The sequence below is a fragment of the Equus quagga genome, chromosome 20 (assembly GCF_021613505.1).
Source record: "Equus quagga isolate Etosha38 chromosome 20, UCLA_HA_Equagga_1.0, whole genome shotgun sequence".
NCBI classification, from domain to species: domain Eukaryota; kingdom Metazoa; phylum Chordata; class Mammalia; order Perissodactyla; family Equidae; genus Equus; species Equus quagga.
In genome coordinates this window covers 515,297-532,466 of record NC_060286.1, presented here as the reverse complement: position 1 = coordinate 532,466, position 17,170 = coordinate 515,297, and the positions used below count along the sequence as shown (strand labels likewise).

At 41.0% G+C, this 17,170-nt stretch overlaps 1 protein-coding gene across 4 annotated transcripts in view; it reads left to right on the top strand.

Annotated features, from left to right (window-relative positions):
• The window catches only part of FERMT2 (FERM domain containing kindlin 2), a 73,660-nt gene extending 62,736 nt beyond the window's left edge, over positions 1–10,924 (top strand). For 2 of the 4 annotated variants that reach the window (XM_046647416.1, XM_046647417.1), the window contains 7 exons: positions 3,619–3,725; positions 3,856–4,077; positions 6,105–6,128; positions 6,646–6,666; positions 7,560–7,684; positions 8,264–8,405; positions 9,661–10,924. In XM_046647416.1, the coding sequence (XP_046503372.1) occupies positions 3,619–3,725; positions 3,856–4,077; positions 6,105–6,128; positions 6,646–6,666; positions 7,560–7,684; positions 8,264–8,405; positions 9,661–9,834 (815 nt within the window). In that variant the 3' untranslated portion in view covers positions 9,835–10,924. The remainder of the gene's footprint in view (positions 1–3,618; positions 3,726–3,855; positions 4,078–6,104; positions 6,129–6,645; positions 6,667–7,559; positions 7,685–8,263; positions 8,406–9,660) is intronic. The other 2 variants (XM_046647418.1, XM_046647420.1) reach the window with 1 other exon arrangement.
• The last annotated feature ends 6,246 nt before the right edge of the window (positions 10,925–17,170 follow it).

The following is a 17,170-nucleotide window of genomic DNA, read 5'->3' as shown; positions in this document are numbered from 1 at the left end:
GAAGAGCAGAAGAAATTGGCAGGAATTAGAGGATAAAATGTGAAGGAGATTGTTTTTTTAAACTGGCAGCAGTGAAGTGTCACTGAAACATTCTTGACATGAAAATGACAGGATCCATCATATTTATATTGGCTATAATATAAAGGAGTAATTCTATAGCAGTGTAGTGATCCGAATTAAGGTTATCAATATAGATGGAGAACAGGGCACAAATTCAGTCAATGCTGAGGGAGTTCAGTCAACGGAGATTGTTTTGGGAGAGGCTAAACGGGAGGGACTTGTTTCTGGCTTGTGTAGCTGGGTGGATTGGGTGATCTGGAGGTTGGGAATATAGAAAAGCTGAGTTTGGGGAGAAAGGCAGTTTAATTCTGGGGTATTTTAAATTTGAGGTACCTGTGGGATATCTATTTGGAGATAGGCCGTTGAACCACCAGAGAGATTCGTGCTACAGATACTGATATGGTAGCAGTTAGCATTAATGGTAAGTGTAGCCGTTGGAATGGTTGTCTGTAACATAAGAAGGCTAAGAACAGAATCCTGCAGAATACTCATGTTCAAGAGAGAGGGCAGATTAGAGGAAGAGGAGTTTGCAAAGGAAGCAACCAAAAAATGCATAGGAAGACCATGGAGATGAGGTATGATGGAAGCTAAGGTCAAAGTTGTTTCAGAAAGGACAGAGTAGTTAGTGTCAAATGCTACAGAAAAGTAAGATAGAGATCGTTAAGCCTCCATAGGATTTAGCCACCTGGAGGTGATTAGTGGCCTTGATTAAGAACAGATTCCACAGGGGCTGGCCCCGTGGCTGAGTGGCTAAGTTCACACACACTGCTTCGGTGGCCAGGGTTTCTCTGGTTCGGATCCTGGGCACAGACATGGCACCACTCATCAAGCCATGCTGATGTGGCATCCCACAGAGCACAACCAGAAGAACCTACAACTAGAATATACAACTATATACTGGGCGGCTTTGGGGAGAAGAGGAAGAAGAAAAAGTAAAAATTAAGAAAATTTAAAAAGAACAAATTCTGCAGATTTGAGTGGCATTTTGAGTATGGGAGTCAAAGTAGTGTCAATGAGACATAAATAGGAAACAAAGATCTTTTAATGAACCATATCTGTAACAAGGAGGGAGGAAAGAGGGCAGTAATGAAGACAGAGGAACAAAGTGGAGGCGAGGGGGTACTTTGTGGTTTAAAATGGGGGAGACTCAAGGAAGTTAAATGCTAATAGAAATGTCACAGTTACAGAAAGAAATCTAGTGTCTGGAAGAGGGAGAGGAACTCATTGATGAGGCAAGCTTCCTGGGGTCCTGGGAAACTCAGCCCACTTGGGTAGAAGAGCCGTAGGAGGAGAGATGCCTCTTCCACTGTGTGGATCCCTGAATTCTTAGTGAAACCCATCTGCTTGGCTTTGTGAATTTTCCCCCTTGCCCTCTTACAGAGCTCAGCAGCCTGAGGATAGGCAAGTAAAAAGTAGATGGTTGGATTGAGCCAGGGTTAGGGTTAGGGTTTTGCTAAATGTATATAATGGAAAGACAGTGAACCTGGGGAGTTGGAGTCCAGGCTGGACTGGGGAGAAGGAAGAGGTGAAACGTGTTGCTGATGGGGAAAAAGTTCAGGGGTTGAAGATAGAGTTCCTCAAAGAGTTAGAAGAGACTTAGGATTAAGGATTGTGATAAGAATGGGCTGTTTGCTCTTAACGTTTCAGAGGAATAGTGATTGGGTTACAGAAGTGTAGCATGTCACCACTGGAAGCAGGTAGCCAAGGTGGCGTGGAGTGAATATTGTCTGAGATGTGGTCCAGTAAGTGCCTCTGTGCCTACACTAGCACCTGAGTTTCCACTCATTTTGTCTCTCCCTTTTTAGTTTTCTTGGTATTGTACTTTTAAAAGAGGCCTTATTAGCGTGGAATTATATACTTTAAATCCACTTGAATGGTTAATGAAATTTATGCCAAGGATTGTCAGTCTTCAAACATCTGCTCTTTGTTTTAACTTTGCAGGTTAAACACATTGCCAACACCTTCCTCGTGGCTTCTGATGCTTGTATAGAAGGAGTTAAATGCTTTAGCTGTTTGTATGTAGTACATATTTTTAAAAGGAAAGCGAAGAAGGGGAGACTGTCCACCAAATTCACGATAGGAGTTGCTTCTGGAGAGGAGAGGATCTCCCCTTCATCTAAAATGTTCTGTTTCTTTTATTTAATACTTAAAACATTTATGTGGAGGGAAAATTGGCAGTGTTAATTAACATTTTTCTTTTTGTGTGGTAGAGGTTTATTATCTTGTTGCTTGTGCTCTGTGCCGAGAGACTGCTCTGGTACAGAGAGCGAGTCAGCAGCACGCCCTGCTCACGGTTACAGTTCTCCTCTGGAGCCGACTGGATGGTCTTGAGACACATTGAGGGTGACAAACCAAGTACAAACAACTGGAATAGCCTTTAGGAGCTTTGACATGTGCATTATCTTACTTACCTTTACAGCGTCCCCATGAGGTAGGGTTTAAGGTCAGGAAATTGGGCTTAGAGATGTTACTTAAATTGACCATAATTATTGAGTGATAGAGAAAAGTCTGGAACCCAAATCTGTCTGATTCAGAGCTCTTGGTTACTACCTACTTCTGTCAACCATTACCCCATTGTCTAACTGGGTGTATGTTCAGTAAATCTGTGTTCTCTTCTATAAGCCACCAGCTAATGCTTAACAGAGTTAGTTTAGATGGATTTTTGTAACCATAAATGTATGTATTCCTGAAAACTTGTATGTAAAGTGAAATTCTGAATACCAGTTATTTTCGTACTGACTTCCTCAAGTATATATGTAACCTTCTATAGCAGGTATGCTCCTAAAATATTGTGCATAAAGTTAATTTATGAGTTGAGTCAGATTTATGAAGCAGTTCAGTTTAAAGAAACAATGTGCAAGTGGTCACCCTCTGAATTGAACTGTTGGTAAGTATGAATATTTAAGTGTTCCAACAGCCTGGAGTTGTGGAAGGAGGCGTGTGCCGGGAGCATCCAGCTGGAGCAGGAGAGCAGAGCCTGTGCCTCCCCCTGTGCCCTTAGGCTTCCTCCCTCCACGCAGGAGCAGGGGTCCCTGAAGAGGCTCATATAGCACTCTAGCTCAGACGGGGTAACCCCACGCACACTTTTTTAAGGCATCATAAAAGCCGTTTATTCCTACCAAAACACAATTAAGTTAGAATTTAATTATAGAAAGATATTTAAAACTTCCTATACATTTAAAAATCCCAAGTAACTTAACATTCAGAGAACTGAATGATGTTAAAATAACACATGAAACTTGTGGGATGCAGTGCAAGTGGTGTTTTGTGGTAATATGCTTTTAACAGAACCCTGTCTTTTTCTTTTCGGTCAAGTTTTGTGAACTGTGAGTGCCACAAACTCTGTGTCATTACCTCTGTTCTATATTAGACCTCTCTGACTCTTTGTTCCACCCCAAACAAAATTACTGAGCCTAAAGAATTGATTTCCCGACTTAGAGATTCCATAACAGCGAAATTCAACATGTTGAGATGCCATAAAATGACGGCTGCCTGTATTGGCTTGGGATGTCTTAAAAGTAAATTTGACAGTGTTAATAATTAATTTTCTTATTACAGGATGTGAAGTTACCCCAGATGTAAACATTTCAGGCCAGAAATTTAACATTAAACTCCTGATTCCAGTTGCAGACGGCATGAATGAAATCTGGCTTCGTTGTGACAATGTAAGTTTTCCAGTTAAAAGTAAACCTCAATTTTCTTTGATTCCTTAGTGAGTTGACCAGTCATCCTTAGATTTTATACTCAAAGGACTCGGCATCTGATACGTTTCGTACTCTTGTGTTTTTTCAACAGGAGAAACAGTATGCACATTGGATGGCAGCCTGCAGGTTAGCCTCCAAAGGCAAGACGATGGCAGACAGCTCCTACAACCCAGAGGTGCAGAATATTCTCTCCTTCCTGAAAATGCAGCACTTAAACCCAGATCCTCAGTTCATACCGGAGCAGATCACAGCTGATATCAATCCTGAGTGTCTAGTGTCCCCTCGCTATCTGAAAAAGTACAAGAACAAGCAGGTACTGGGTTCATTTTACTTTCATCTACCATTTTCTGCTGGTTTGTTTCATAATTTTGTACAGACACTTTAAATTTAGTTGCCCCTCTTAAAACTTTTTGGTCTTAGTTGGTAGCCCTAATTTCCTCTCAGATGGTTAGAATACAAAATAGCAAATAAATAGCCTTCAGTCAGTTTAAATTGGTCATTTATAAAAACCTATTAAAAATAGGACAGGTAATGAGGTGGAATAGCTGGGAACATATTTATTCTGAACAACCTGAGGAAATTGCTCTGTTAGCATGATGTTCTTTCAGGGAATTGAATGTAGTCTTAATGCTTTGTCTTCCTTAGTTCAGGCAGTTTTATTCCTTGCATAATTAAGTAAGTGTGATATAAAGCACAGCCACCGTTTCCCAACAAATCTACAAGGACTCTTGCTGCTGTCGAAGTGGACTTCACCAGCTCCAGAAATAAGCTTTACGAGGGTAGAAATAGTCTACATTTTAGCTTTGTCTTTTCTTAGCATTAACAGTCAAAACCTAACCAGGATTTGCGTAAAGTGACAAAGTTTGGTCAATTTTCATTGAAATTCACTGCTTTTGTTCACTCTTTTTAGAATTCCTTTCCTGGAAATTAATATCATAAAAGGATCACTATTTGAGAAAGTGGTGCTTTGGGGTAACATAAAACGTTCCTTGCAGGGGAATGTCACTTGGGATTGCCCCCAGTATTCTCTACACCAACCAGCACGCTGTAAAAGGGAAAAGCTTCAGTTGAGGAGGGGTGGTACTAAAAAGGACCTTTAAAATAAATATTTGATGTTTGTCTAATTTCATTTTTATCTTTATTGATAGGAGTAATTTAAAAACATACTGAAAAGGCCCAACGAAGTACCCAGAAGCCTTATTAATTCTTAACTTTAAATGTCATGTTTGTCATATGGGTCTGAAGTCACTTCGCTAGAAACGTTCAGAAGTTGTAATCACTAAGTACTTGTCTTTAGGTTTCAGAGGTTGTGTAAGCAACACGGAAATTGTTTATCCCACAGTCAGATGATGTGGGAGTAGTAAGGACTGGAGGAAATGCTGCCCTGGGGAGCTTTGTGGAATGTAGATTGTAAGTTAAAAAGGGAAAGCAAATGAAGCATTGAGTTCATTTTATATTCTTCAGTATTTCCTATAAAAATTATTTGTAAAGAAATTCATTTCTAAAAGTGGATTCCTTTGCCTTAAAAAGCAATGAATAATTTCAAATCTTAGCAATCTTATAATTTCACTATCAGATATCAAGGAAAAAAGATCTTAAAGCATAATTGTGAAGATTGCCAAATGTTGGTTTAGCTATCAAAGATAGGTATTGACTTGTTTTCTTAGAAGCCTTTAACATGATAGTTTTCACTTTAGATGTTTCCAGTCCCTGAGCTCTCAACTAGGTTGTCAGCGGAAAGTTCTCTGGAGGACACAGACAATGAACGTTTGTCTTTAACTCGCAGGATGTGTGTGGCTTATGTGCGGTTAAGGATCCATCTAGCCTTGTCTTCCACACCTTGGCATCTTACCAGATGCACGTTGTTTTTAATCCTCCTTTCTCTGACTGGACTGAAAGGTTGTTCACAGAAGGTAGAGACCCTGTATTGCCCTGAGGCCCAGTAAGTGCCGATGGGCAGAAGTGTAGTAGTTGCTGTGTCTCAGCTGCCGAGCTGATCCTGGATATGGTGCTTAGTAATTGTTAGACCATGTAGCCCAGTGGCATTCAGGAGCCAGGTAGGAAGATGTGCAGGCGATGGGGTCGTTCTTCCCTACCAGGGCATCAGCACATGGTTTGCCTTTGGGTCCATCAATATAACCTTTGTTAGATTTAATCTACTTTAATTCCCCCCAAACTAAATATGAATTAAACTTACATGAATATGACTCTCAAATTGGATTTCTACAATTTAAAGAAAAGAGTTGTCCTACGTTTTATCCATGTTAATCCAAAGTGAAATGGACTGCTGTGTTTATAGCCACCATTCCTAGTGTAGTATCTCTTTATTTTCCCTTCCAGGAAAAAGGATGCAAAAAACAGATGGTAATTGAGGGGTTTGCTTTTCTTATGTAAATAAACAGATGGGCAGTGCACTTATTTTATGCCTTCAACTTATTTCTGAAAAGCAGTGCATGGATCATAGGATATGATGCCATCCGAGTCAGCGTTAAAGGCTTCTGAGTATTACCTTTGGTTTCGCTACTAAAATCATGAGCTTTGCCCTAACCAGTAAGAATTAGTAGACCAGGGGGAAGAAGGGTATTCGTTCTTTTTATTTCCTCCCTGCAAATCTCTACCCTTAATTTTAGTAAAGCCTAACAGTCTAAAATAATGTGGAGTGTTCTTCAGTATTCTAAACAGAAGGTATCGCTGCTTCCTCGTTTTCATGCCTGCATTTACTTGCTTGGTTTCCACCTAAAGTAATTTTTTGCATGGTTTTCGGCTGGAATTTTGGTTTGCAGGTTACCGCAACTTTTTCTTTGCTTCATTGCCATTTTTTCTGATTGCCTTTTTTTTTTCTTTCTGCTTCCTTTTTCTTTCCTCGCATTGCCATCTACAGCCAGGCTATATAAGAGATTTGGTAAGTTCTCCATATTAACCAAAAAAAAAAAAAAAGAGAGAAAGAAAACAAATAAATAAAAATATTTAAAGCCCTAGCCACAGCCTCCCCTCATGGATTAATTTCCTTCCACTCCTTGTGGGAGTAGTCATCCCAAAGTGAGTGTAATTTAAATTAAAATATAACTTTTCTAATGATTCCTTTAAAAAAGTTCTTAAAGTAATATGGTGATTTCAAGTACTCTAAGCTGCTAATAAATGTTCCTACTAGAAATTTGTGTTCCAGGTACTCGTTCTGATCTCGGTGCTAGAAATTTAGCACTCGTTATGTGCGTGAGGATGGGAACGTGCATTTTATAACAGCAGTATCGTGTATGTGAGGACTCAGAATATGTCTCAAGAGTGGCAGTTACGTATTCCTAATAGCAGTTTTTGTTTCTTGATATATGGAAACTAAAATTAAGAAGAAATGTATCGGGGCCAGCCTGGTGGCACAGCGGTTAAATTCGCACATTCCACTTCAGTGGCTGGTGTTCACTGGTTCAGATCCCAGGTGTGCACGTGGCACCGATTGTCAAGCCATGCTGTGGCAGGCGTCCCACATATAAAGTAGAGGAAGATGGGCATGGATCTTAGCTCAGGGCCAGGCTTCCTCAGCAAAAAGAGGAGGATTGGCAGCAGATGTTAGCTCAGGGCTAATCTTCAAAAAAAAAAAAGGAAATGTCTCAGGGTTTACTTTGAAAAGTCATTATTTTACTAAAATTCCCAAATGTAGCTTTAGATACTTTCTAACTCCAGCTCTCGCAGTACATGATTTTGGGATGGGGCACATAATTCAACTTTTTTATCTTTTTGTTTTGATTCTACCATGAAGGAATAATGTCTAATGGTAAGGTGATGTTTAATCATGTTTAGATAACAGCAAGAATCCTGGAGGCCCATCAGAACGTAGCTCAGATGAGTCTAATTGAAGCCAAGATGAGATTTATTCAAGCGTGGCAGTCGCTACCAGAATTCGGCATCACACACTTTATTGCAAGGTAAGCACCTGTATGTAAACCTTAATCTGTGCCTTTTTATTTAATTTGCTTCATGTAATTAGAAATTAAATAATTAAGGCCAACTACTGAGACCCATTAACTTATTTTACAGTAAACTTTAAACAGTGTTGGGATGGGGGCGGGCCCGGTTTAGCGGCGGTTAAATTTGCACGTTCCGCTTCAGCGGCCTGGGGTTCGCCAGTTGGGATCCTGCGTGCAGACATGGCACTGCTTGTCAAGGCATGCTGTGGCAGCGTCCCACATACAAAGTAGAGGAAGATGGGCACGGATGTTAGCTCAGGGCCAGGCTTCCTCAGCAAGAAAGAGGGGGATTGGCAGTAGTTAGCTCAGGGCTAATCTTCCTCAAAAAAACATTAAAATTAATGTTGGGATGTATTTTCTATACTTGTAATTTTTACATTAAAAATTCAAAATGATTGCAATTCTGTTTTTACTCGTATAAAAATAGCACTTTCTTTAGAGTTCAAGAAGCACATATCTTGAAGAAAAACAGACCAGTATGTCCCCCAGCCCCAGCATGTTTTTAAACATGTATTTATTCTGTTTTGAATGCTATAGGTTCCAAGGGGGAAAAAAAGAAGAACTTATTGGCATTGCGTACAACAGACTGATTAGGATGGATGCTGGCACAGGAGACGCAATTAAAACATGGCGTTTCAGTAACATGAAACAGTGGAATGTTAACTGGGAAATAAAAATGGTAAGCTGTAGGGCCAGCCCAGGAGCACAGTAGTTAAGTGTGCACGTTCTGCTTTTGCAGCCCAGGGTTTGCTAGTTCGGATCCCAGGCGCAGACCTACGCACTGCTTGTCAGGCCACGCTGTGGCAGGCGTCCCACTAGTAGAGGAAGATGGCCACGGATGTTAGCTCAGGGCCAGTCTTCCTCAGCAAAAAGAGGAGGATTGGCTGCAGATGTTAGCTCAGGGCTAATCTTCCTCCAAAAAAGAAAAATGGCAAGCTATAACAGTGTTACTTGAATATATATATAGTCCTGCTAAAAATGAGCAAATTAAGAATAGAAAGTCCTATAAATTCTGAAGATTTGTACAATTACCTCTTAAAGTATAGAACATGGTTGGATATTCGTTTCCAACTTAAACTTTGGCCTGTTTCCTAATTAGCCCAGTTATTAAACTTAGTAGAACAGAATTACCTGCTTAGAATATTCTTTTTCGAGGTTATCTTTCTATAGTGGATGAGTTCCTCACCTCACAGCAGCGGCTGCTGTTTCTTGAACACCTGCTCTGCCGGGCGTGACACCAGATGTTTTCCCGTGGCGCCCTCTCTCTGACCCTCACCACAGCCTGTGAGCTGCTAACGCATGGTGAGGACGCTAGAATTAGAGGCCTGAGGGCCTCATCGTCCCTGATCACACACCTAGTAACAGAATCAGGATTCAAACTCAGAGGCTTGGGGCTCTGAGACCTGGCACACCTACTGTGCGTCGTGCTGCCCCAAGCCTGGAGTCCAGGAGTCTCATTTAAACTAAACAGAATCTTTTACTAATAAGTATTTGTTTTAGGATATTGGGTTTGTTATATCAATTCCTGTTACTTCATAGACTCTTCAGAACATTTCTGAAATACTCAGACATGATACCTAAAGGTTAAATATCTAACGCAAATATTAAATTAAACACAGGAAATAGGTTTTCTCCTGGGACTTGCAGAGACATTCTCATTAATTGAATCCCCAGAGACCATTTGGGAACTGAATGAGCTGAATCCCTTGCCTTCAGTCTTCCTTTCTGGAGCATGAAAGCTAAGGAGGAGTATGGGGGGGGGTGCTGGCAAGCTTTTTTTATTCTTTTGGGCTTGAGGCAGTATTAGGGTAGGATTTAAAAAGGGTGTTTGCGCGTCAACGAGTATTTTGTGATGAACGTTACACAGGACAGTAGCTTTGCTTGCACCCAGCCGTCTGGAGTTCTGGGGTGACAGGTCTTTGTCTTTGCTCCAGGTCACCGTAGAGTTTGCAGACGAAGTACGATTGTCCTTCATCTGTACTGAAGTAGATTGCAAGGTGGTTCATGAATTCATCGGTGGCTACATATTTCTCTCAACGCGTGCAAAAGACCAAAATGAGAGTCTGGATGAAGAGATGTTCTACAAACTTACCAGTGGCTGGGTGTGAGGAGAAGTGCGTGGTGAAACTCTGTGGCCATACTGATATTTAACTTTCAGAGCTGTTGTTCGTTATATGCTGCTTAATAAAGTAAGCTTGAAATTCCTCATTTTATCATGAAAACTCTTTTTGCCTTACCAGACCAGTTAATATGTGCACTAACAACACGACTGTTAATCTGCTATCATGATACAGTGTATGGACTCGAACAGTCACACATTCCTTAGGCCATGAATTGAAAACTGAAGTAGTGGGCAAGTCAGGAACAAACATCCCCGATTGAAGCTAGCCAACTTGCGAGAAACTCAAGCCATCTACTTTACAGCTATCCAGGGCTTAAACTATATGAAGTCTATTTATCATGTTTAATGCATGTGTTTTAATGTATGTTTAATTTGACCTCGTGTTTTAAAAATATCCTACTTCTGGTGGCCATTTGATTCCCTCCCCTGCACTCCTTACATAATCCAGGCTCGCAAAAGATGCCTGATATTTAATAATGTTACTGTTTGACCTTGAAGGAAAATGCTGTTAGTCCGTTATGCTTGGTTGGTTTTTGTTCTTGAATAAGCATGTATGTATATTGTCTTGTTTTTATTTTTACACCATATTGTATTAGAACACTTTTTAGTATTCACCAGCATATTCACTGTCTGCCTAAAATATGCAACTTTTGCATTACAGTATGAAGTAAAGGTCTCTGAAGTGTGCATTTTATGTAACTAATGTACAAACACAAATTTTATAAAATTGTACAGTTTTTTAAAAAACTACTCACAGTTAGCAAATGGCTTAGACGTATCATCTTTGCATTAAATGCTTTTAAAAGTATAATTAATGTGCAGTTTTAATATCTGCTAAATTAAGAATGACTTCATTACAGTCGTGATTTGCCACAGTGCCCTTAACTCTGCCGCCCGCGCCGGCCGTGCTCCAGTCTGCTGCGCTGTCACGACCCACGTTGGTGCTAGTCAGACAACTCATAGCTCACGTAGCCCGAGAGGGTGCGGGGAGGGACGGGTTACAAGTATTGTCCAATACCCCATGGTTTAAAGACTGTATAAATGCATTTTATTTTAAATAAAAGCAAAATCTTTTATTTAATGTTTCCTTTTGTACTTCTAGTTTTTGCTTTAGAAATGCTTTGCCTGTATCTTGTGTTATGAGAACAACTTAGCTAGTATTCCAAAGTGTCACCAGATAGAAATACTTAATCACTTAGATTCTTCCACTTAAATTGAGAACCCCTTATTTTTCCTGCTACTTAAAAATGAATATTTAAGTGTTAGAAATGTAGTTATAAACAGAAATACATTGTTGACTTGGGCAGAATTTGTGTTAAACAGCAAAATGATTCGATTTTTTAAAACACAACGGGCTGGCCCGGTGGCGCAGTGGTTAAGTTCGTACGTTCCACTTTGGTGGCCCAGGGTTCACCCGTTCAGATCCCAGGTGCAGACATGGCACCGCTTGGCAAGCCATGCTGTGGGTAGGCGTCCCACATATAAAGTAGAGGAAGATGGGCATGGTTGTTAGCTCAGGGCCAGTCTTCCTCAGCAAAAAGAGGAGGATTGGCAGCAATTAGCTCAGGGCTAATCTTCCTCAAAAAGAAAAAAAGAAAAAACCCACAACAGCGATTTATGAGCTTACTCCCTATTGTTACTGCTGTCATATCATCATTCAGAATTCAGACTCAGAACTTCAGTTCTGGACTTTCTCTCTTACCTCCTGCAGTTAATTAGGCCAAGTCCTGTCGATTTTTCCCTCATGCAAACTTGTGTCTTTCTTTTGTCATTGCTCTCACCATCACCTGAATTCGGGTCTTTGTGCTGTGCCTGCCACAATGCAACAGCCAGATGCCATTCTCCACAGCTTTTCTTTGTACTCTAAGGCCAGATCATAACAGGCTTTCCTCCAAAACTTAACAGCTCCTTCTCATTAAAAAAAGTTTTAATAATATATTCCCTTTCCTCTTCTTAAGAACAGGTCACCAACTTAAATAGTCATTTGCTAAAAAGCCCTAAGATGTGTCTAGACTATGGTAATCCTGAGTCTGTATAGTCCCAGGCCTCCTGACAAGTGAGACCAGCCTCTCTGCTGATTTCTTCCTCTGGTTTGCCCCACTGCCCCCGCCGGCAGCCTCAAGATCAAGTCGGCCCCAGCGCAGCACCGGCTGTGTTTCAGCTCTAATGACTCCTGGTTGCTACAGCAGAAAAGCCAAAGTCCCCAGTCAGGCACTCAGAGGTCTTCCACGGTCTGTTTCCCAGCTCATGTTTCCATCTTTACCTCTCAGCAGCCTTCTGCATTCCACTCAAACTGTGCGCTCACATTCCCCAGGCGCGCTTTGAATTCGCCCATCTCCATGGCATTCCCCAAACCTGGAATGTCTTCATCCCCAAACCTTCCAGTCTCCACCTCTCCAAATGTCACAATTCCAGCATTTTAGAAAGAGCTCGAGTGTTCTTTATCCCATGAACACTTTCAAGTTTGCTCACAGCCAAAGATTTTCTCTTAGTCCTCTGAACTGCCATTGAATTTGGTCCTTTTGGAACTTAAGAGCAATCATCCTTATGTTGAGTATATCCTATTGCCCCTGATAAATTATTTCCTGAAGTCCGAGTCTGAGCTTCATGGTCTCTATCTAGGATCAATTAACACATTTTTTTATTGAAGATAATAATGGTTATTTTGGAAATCCAGGAGTTATTGCTACGTGGAAGTTTTACAGCCTCAGCATAGTTTAATATGGAGGAATCAAATGTTTTTTGCATACCAATTATGTGTTAAGAAGCATGCTGAGTACTTTCACATACATTCTCTCTTCTAAAGATTCATACGCTCCAGCTGCCTCGTTTTATAGACGAGGCTCAGAGAGGCCAAGTGAGCTGTTTAAAATCACACAGCTGTAGTTAATTAGTGCCAAGGCAGCGCTAGAAGTGGAAAGCAGGTTTCCGTCTCCCTATTCAGCAATGTCAGACACAAACCCTTGGTGAATCCCAAGGAGCTCTGTTGGTAGAGGTCTCACAGAGGCAGCATTGGTCTGTGAGAAGAACCCCAGCCAGGGCCTCCAGAGAGGCACTTGCAGGTTTCTGCTGTGTCTTAATTTCACGTGGACATGAAAGCCCTGGAGACAGGAAACCACCCAAGCTCCCCTCCCCGTCTGTTCCTCTCCAATCAGCGGATGAGCGACCTGCTGGAGGCCCTGATGCAGTTAATCAGCAATCTGGGTACAAATTCACTTTTGCACAACCTTGAACTTCAACACTCAGGGACCTAGGGACATGAACTTGTTTGTTTTCCAGCTTTATCGAGGTATAATTGACAAAACTAAGACATTTGAAGTGTACATCTTGGTGATTCGATACACAAGCGTATTATGAAAGGACTCCCAGCATCTAGTCAGCGCCCTAGAGACATGAACTTTGTGGACAGAAGGCCACTTGGAGTTCTTGGCCTTTTGCTCTTGGCCAAAAAGCAACAATGTGGCAGATGATAGCTTTTTCATTCTTTATACCAGTTTCTGTTTTTTTTATGTTGAAAGTCTTATTAAGGTGCTTTTAATTAGTTCTCAGTTAGTGAAGTAGTGGGATCAGACCAACCTGGGTTTTTGACCCTTTATCTGGAGAAATTTATGTGGTATCTGGAGAAATCTCACACAGATAAATAAATGTTTTAATGTCCAATGTTGTACCTGCATGGATAGTTTCCCAATACAGCAAAATGTTGGTTTTTTAACTCAGAATTTTTTCTGGTCCTTTGGAACTCATTCCTATCCTGTGTCGTTCGTAACTATTTCTACCACCTGTAATAAAGTTTGTCAAGGGCTGCTGCTGTTTGTAGACTAATCACCTAAAAACAGGGCAACGTCTTCCCAGTGGTGACAATTCAGAGACCAGGGCTTTCTGAGCCTCCTGTTGTGACGTGGTCCTAAATGGAAGCCCTGCACCGCTCCTGCTCCACTCTGCTCTGCTCCAAAAATGTCGATGCTGATTCAAAGCCATTCTGCCGTCCCCAAAGACAATTTATAGCTATTGCACTTATTCCCTCTTTTTGTAGCTATCTAGTTGCGAAGAAACAAGGATGAGTTGATGCGCTGTATGGCTGTGGACCTGATAGACATGGTACGATCACAAACCGATGCAGCTCTTCCTATGTTGATCAAGTTCAGTCATTCTCACACAGTAAAATCCAGGAAGAAGTCGTTTACTGAAAGCTCTGTGCTCGTCAACAAATGAACTGTGTGTCTGTTTGCACTGCTTTGGTTTGGCAGCTCGAGCAGGGGAGGCGGTGGAGGGGCAGGAAATGGGAAGTGTGCAGTCTGGGGAGGAGCAGTGAAGTTCTCAGGGTGGACTGCAGAGCCGCCCAGAGCAGGAAACAGGAGCAAAAAGAGCCTTATCTGGTGACCTGATTTCCCACTGTGCTGGTTCTTCACTTGCTTTCTCTGCTTTATTTAATAAACAAGACAAAGTTTCCCAGGCTGAATGTGTATATTAAAATCCTCTGTTCCCTTCAGAAACAGTTATCAGTGCACACCCCTCGTTGAGTTTCCCTGTTGATATCTGTGCTTGGGTCTGCTTATTACTAAAAATTACAAGCACTTAAAATAATTTAAAACCATTATTTCATGAGATCTAACTATAGTCTCACGTGGCTTCATTGGCCAGGCATCCAAGTTCAATGTTAATTAAATTTGTGATTAAAAATACCACAACCAACCAACCAATTTTAACATATCTGCATTAATATGGTTTGTAGATATTGCATGATAAAGAAGAAAACACTTTTTATGAGCATAAATTCTCATCTCAAATCTAAATTTTGTGAACTTTATTTTTATGACCAAGTAAAATTCAAGTAAGCATTTACTCTCAGATTTACTGCTCAGAATATCTAAGCCTTGTTTCTGTCTTCCTTGCCTAGTTATAAATTCAGTTAGCTCTTAGAAGGAGCATTCAGCAAACAGACAGCATTTCTTCTATTCCAGGAGAGCAAGGGCCCAAGAATAGCCAGAATATCCTAAAGAACAGCAGGCAAGGAACTAGCTCACTGAACAGCAAGAAGTCACGTGCACTCTGCTGAAAATGCAGTGTGGGCACAGGGATAAATGAAATAAACAACCCAAACATGCACGCATATGGGAAGTCGATCTCTCCTGAGAGCTGGCCTTGCAGATCGGCATGAAAGAAATTTCCCAATGAGTGGTGCTCGTGGTTATCTTTATAAAACTAACGGATTTGCATCACTACCCCATATATGTACGCAGTAGTTTAAATCAATTCCAAATGAATTAGAGACTTAAGTGTGAAAAGCAAAACTATAAAACTTAAAAGATGACGTAAAAGAGCGTTCACGTGATATTGAGGAAAGATTTTGTGTATTAACAAGACACAAAAAGTAGAAACTAACGATGTTAAAATGAGAACTATAAAGGTATCATAAAGTGTAAAAAGGCATATCAAATTTGGAGAAGGTATTTGCCAGACAATTGACAAGGGATTACCGTCTAGATTATGAATACGCACTCATGCTCACTGATCAAGTCAAAAGAAAACAGACAAAACACTGGAATGGATAGTTCACAAAAGAAGAAAACTGAATAGCCCATACATGCACTAAGTACTGTTTAACTTCACTAGTATTCTAGAAAACGGGAACAAACAAATTTTAAATACAATTAAAATATGGTTTCACACCTACCATATTAGTAAACTTTCAAAGTCTGACAATACCAAGTATTGAGCAGGGCGTGGAATCGTTGGAGTACTTATTACGGGTGGGGCTATAAATCAGAACAGAGCACTTTGACGTCATCTGGTAAAATTAAAGATATATCCTGTGACGCAGCCATGTCTTCCTAGGCATGGGTACACCCTGGAGAAACCTGCACGTGCATTCCAGGAGACGTGCACAGGAAGATGCAGAGCAGAACTACTCATAACGCAAAACACTGGATACAAATTTCCATCCCAGTAGAACGCAGACATTATAACACAGCTGTGAAATGGAGTCAAGTAGCAGTGAATAAACGCCAGCAACAAACAACATGGGCGAGTCTCACCCTAACACGAGCCGAAAATAGAGCTGCAGAACACAGAGCATGAGTCAAGTTTAAAAATGTGCAAGATTTTTAAACACTAAAAAAAATAGAAGCGGCAAATATTTTTCTCTTCTGTTTGTAGAGTAAAAGCTGCATTTTTCAAAAGCACATTGTTGGTGATTCTAAAGTCCAGTGTGAAACCATTTGACACTAAAAGTCGCTGCGGCCTAATAGAAGCAAGTGAGTCTTGCTCTTGACAGCTGCCACTCTGCTCTTCGATAGACCTTCCTGGGTCTGGACTAGCTCAGCACGTGAGTGTGGCCCCTGCTGCCAAGTGAATCACTAATTGGCTGACCGGCTGCCCTGGTTTGAGAATGGAGCTAATGAGGGTCAGGGGTTCAGTCCCCTTGTGGTCCGGTTGGCTCTGCTCTATTTCATGCTCACAGGCTGCACTGTTATTCTGTAAACGTGCGGAGTTAATCACAAGAGGGACTGGACAAGAGACGGACAGATCCAGCAGCTCAATTAGAAAATCAACTTTAAGCTCAATGCTCTGGTCAGTATACAAATAACAGCATTGTTACTCATAAGCAATTGTGAAGATGTCAACCCAAATCTTATTAAACCATCCGAGTCAAAGCAGAGGAGTGAGGGACTTACCGACCGACACCTTCTCTTGCTGCCTGGATTAGTGTCAAAGGTGTTCCTATACTTTGGATTCAGCCTTCTGTAGATGTTGACTTTATGAGACAGGAATTCTGAACGAGATGTTGATTCTTAAGAAATTAGGCTTTTGTGATTTGAAAGTGCTTTATAAATGTACGAACATGAAGTCAACAGGACAGGCAAGGTAGGCAGATTTAAAAAACCCACTGTATATAGCAGGACAATCTTGAAAATGGCTAGAATTTATTTTTATTTGTTTGCTTTAAAAATGTCCCTGGTTCATAGAGAAAGTACTAGAGTAAGGAGTGATTACAGGTAAGTAAAACCATCAGGTGGCTTTTTAAAAAAAATTGATCAGTAAAACTAGTTCAGCACGGCTTCAGTGAGAACGGAAACGACCCAGCGAGATAAGTGTAAAGGTTTCTGACACGGATTCATTTTGAAAAGCCATCATTTGTACCAGGGTGTGACAATACCAGTTGATCTGTACCAGAGATGGGGAAAAGGAAGCTGGCTCTCCGAAAACAGCCTCAACAGGGAAGAAACTTACTAACAAGAGCAGAGACTAGGCAGCAAAAGGGAGACTGTTTTGAGGTCATCTTTGTCACTCAGGTTAGACTTTTATTTCTAAACCTCATACTC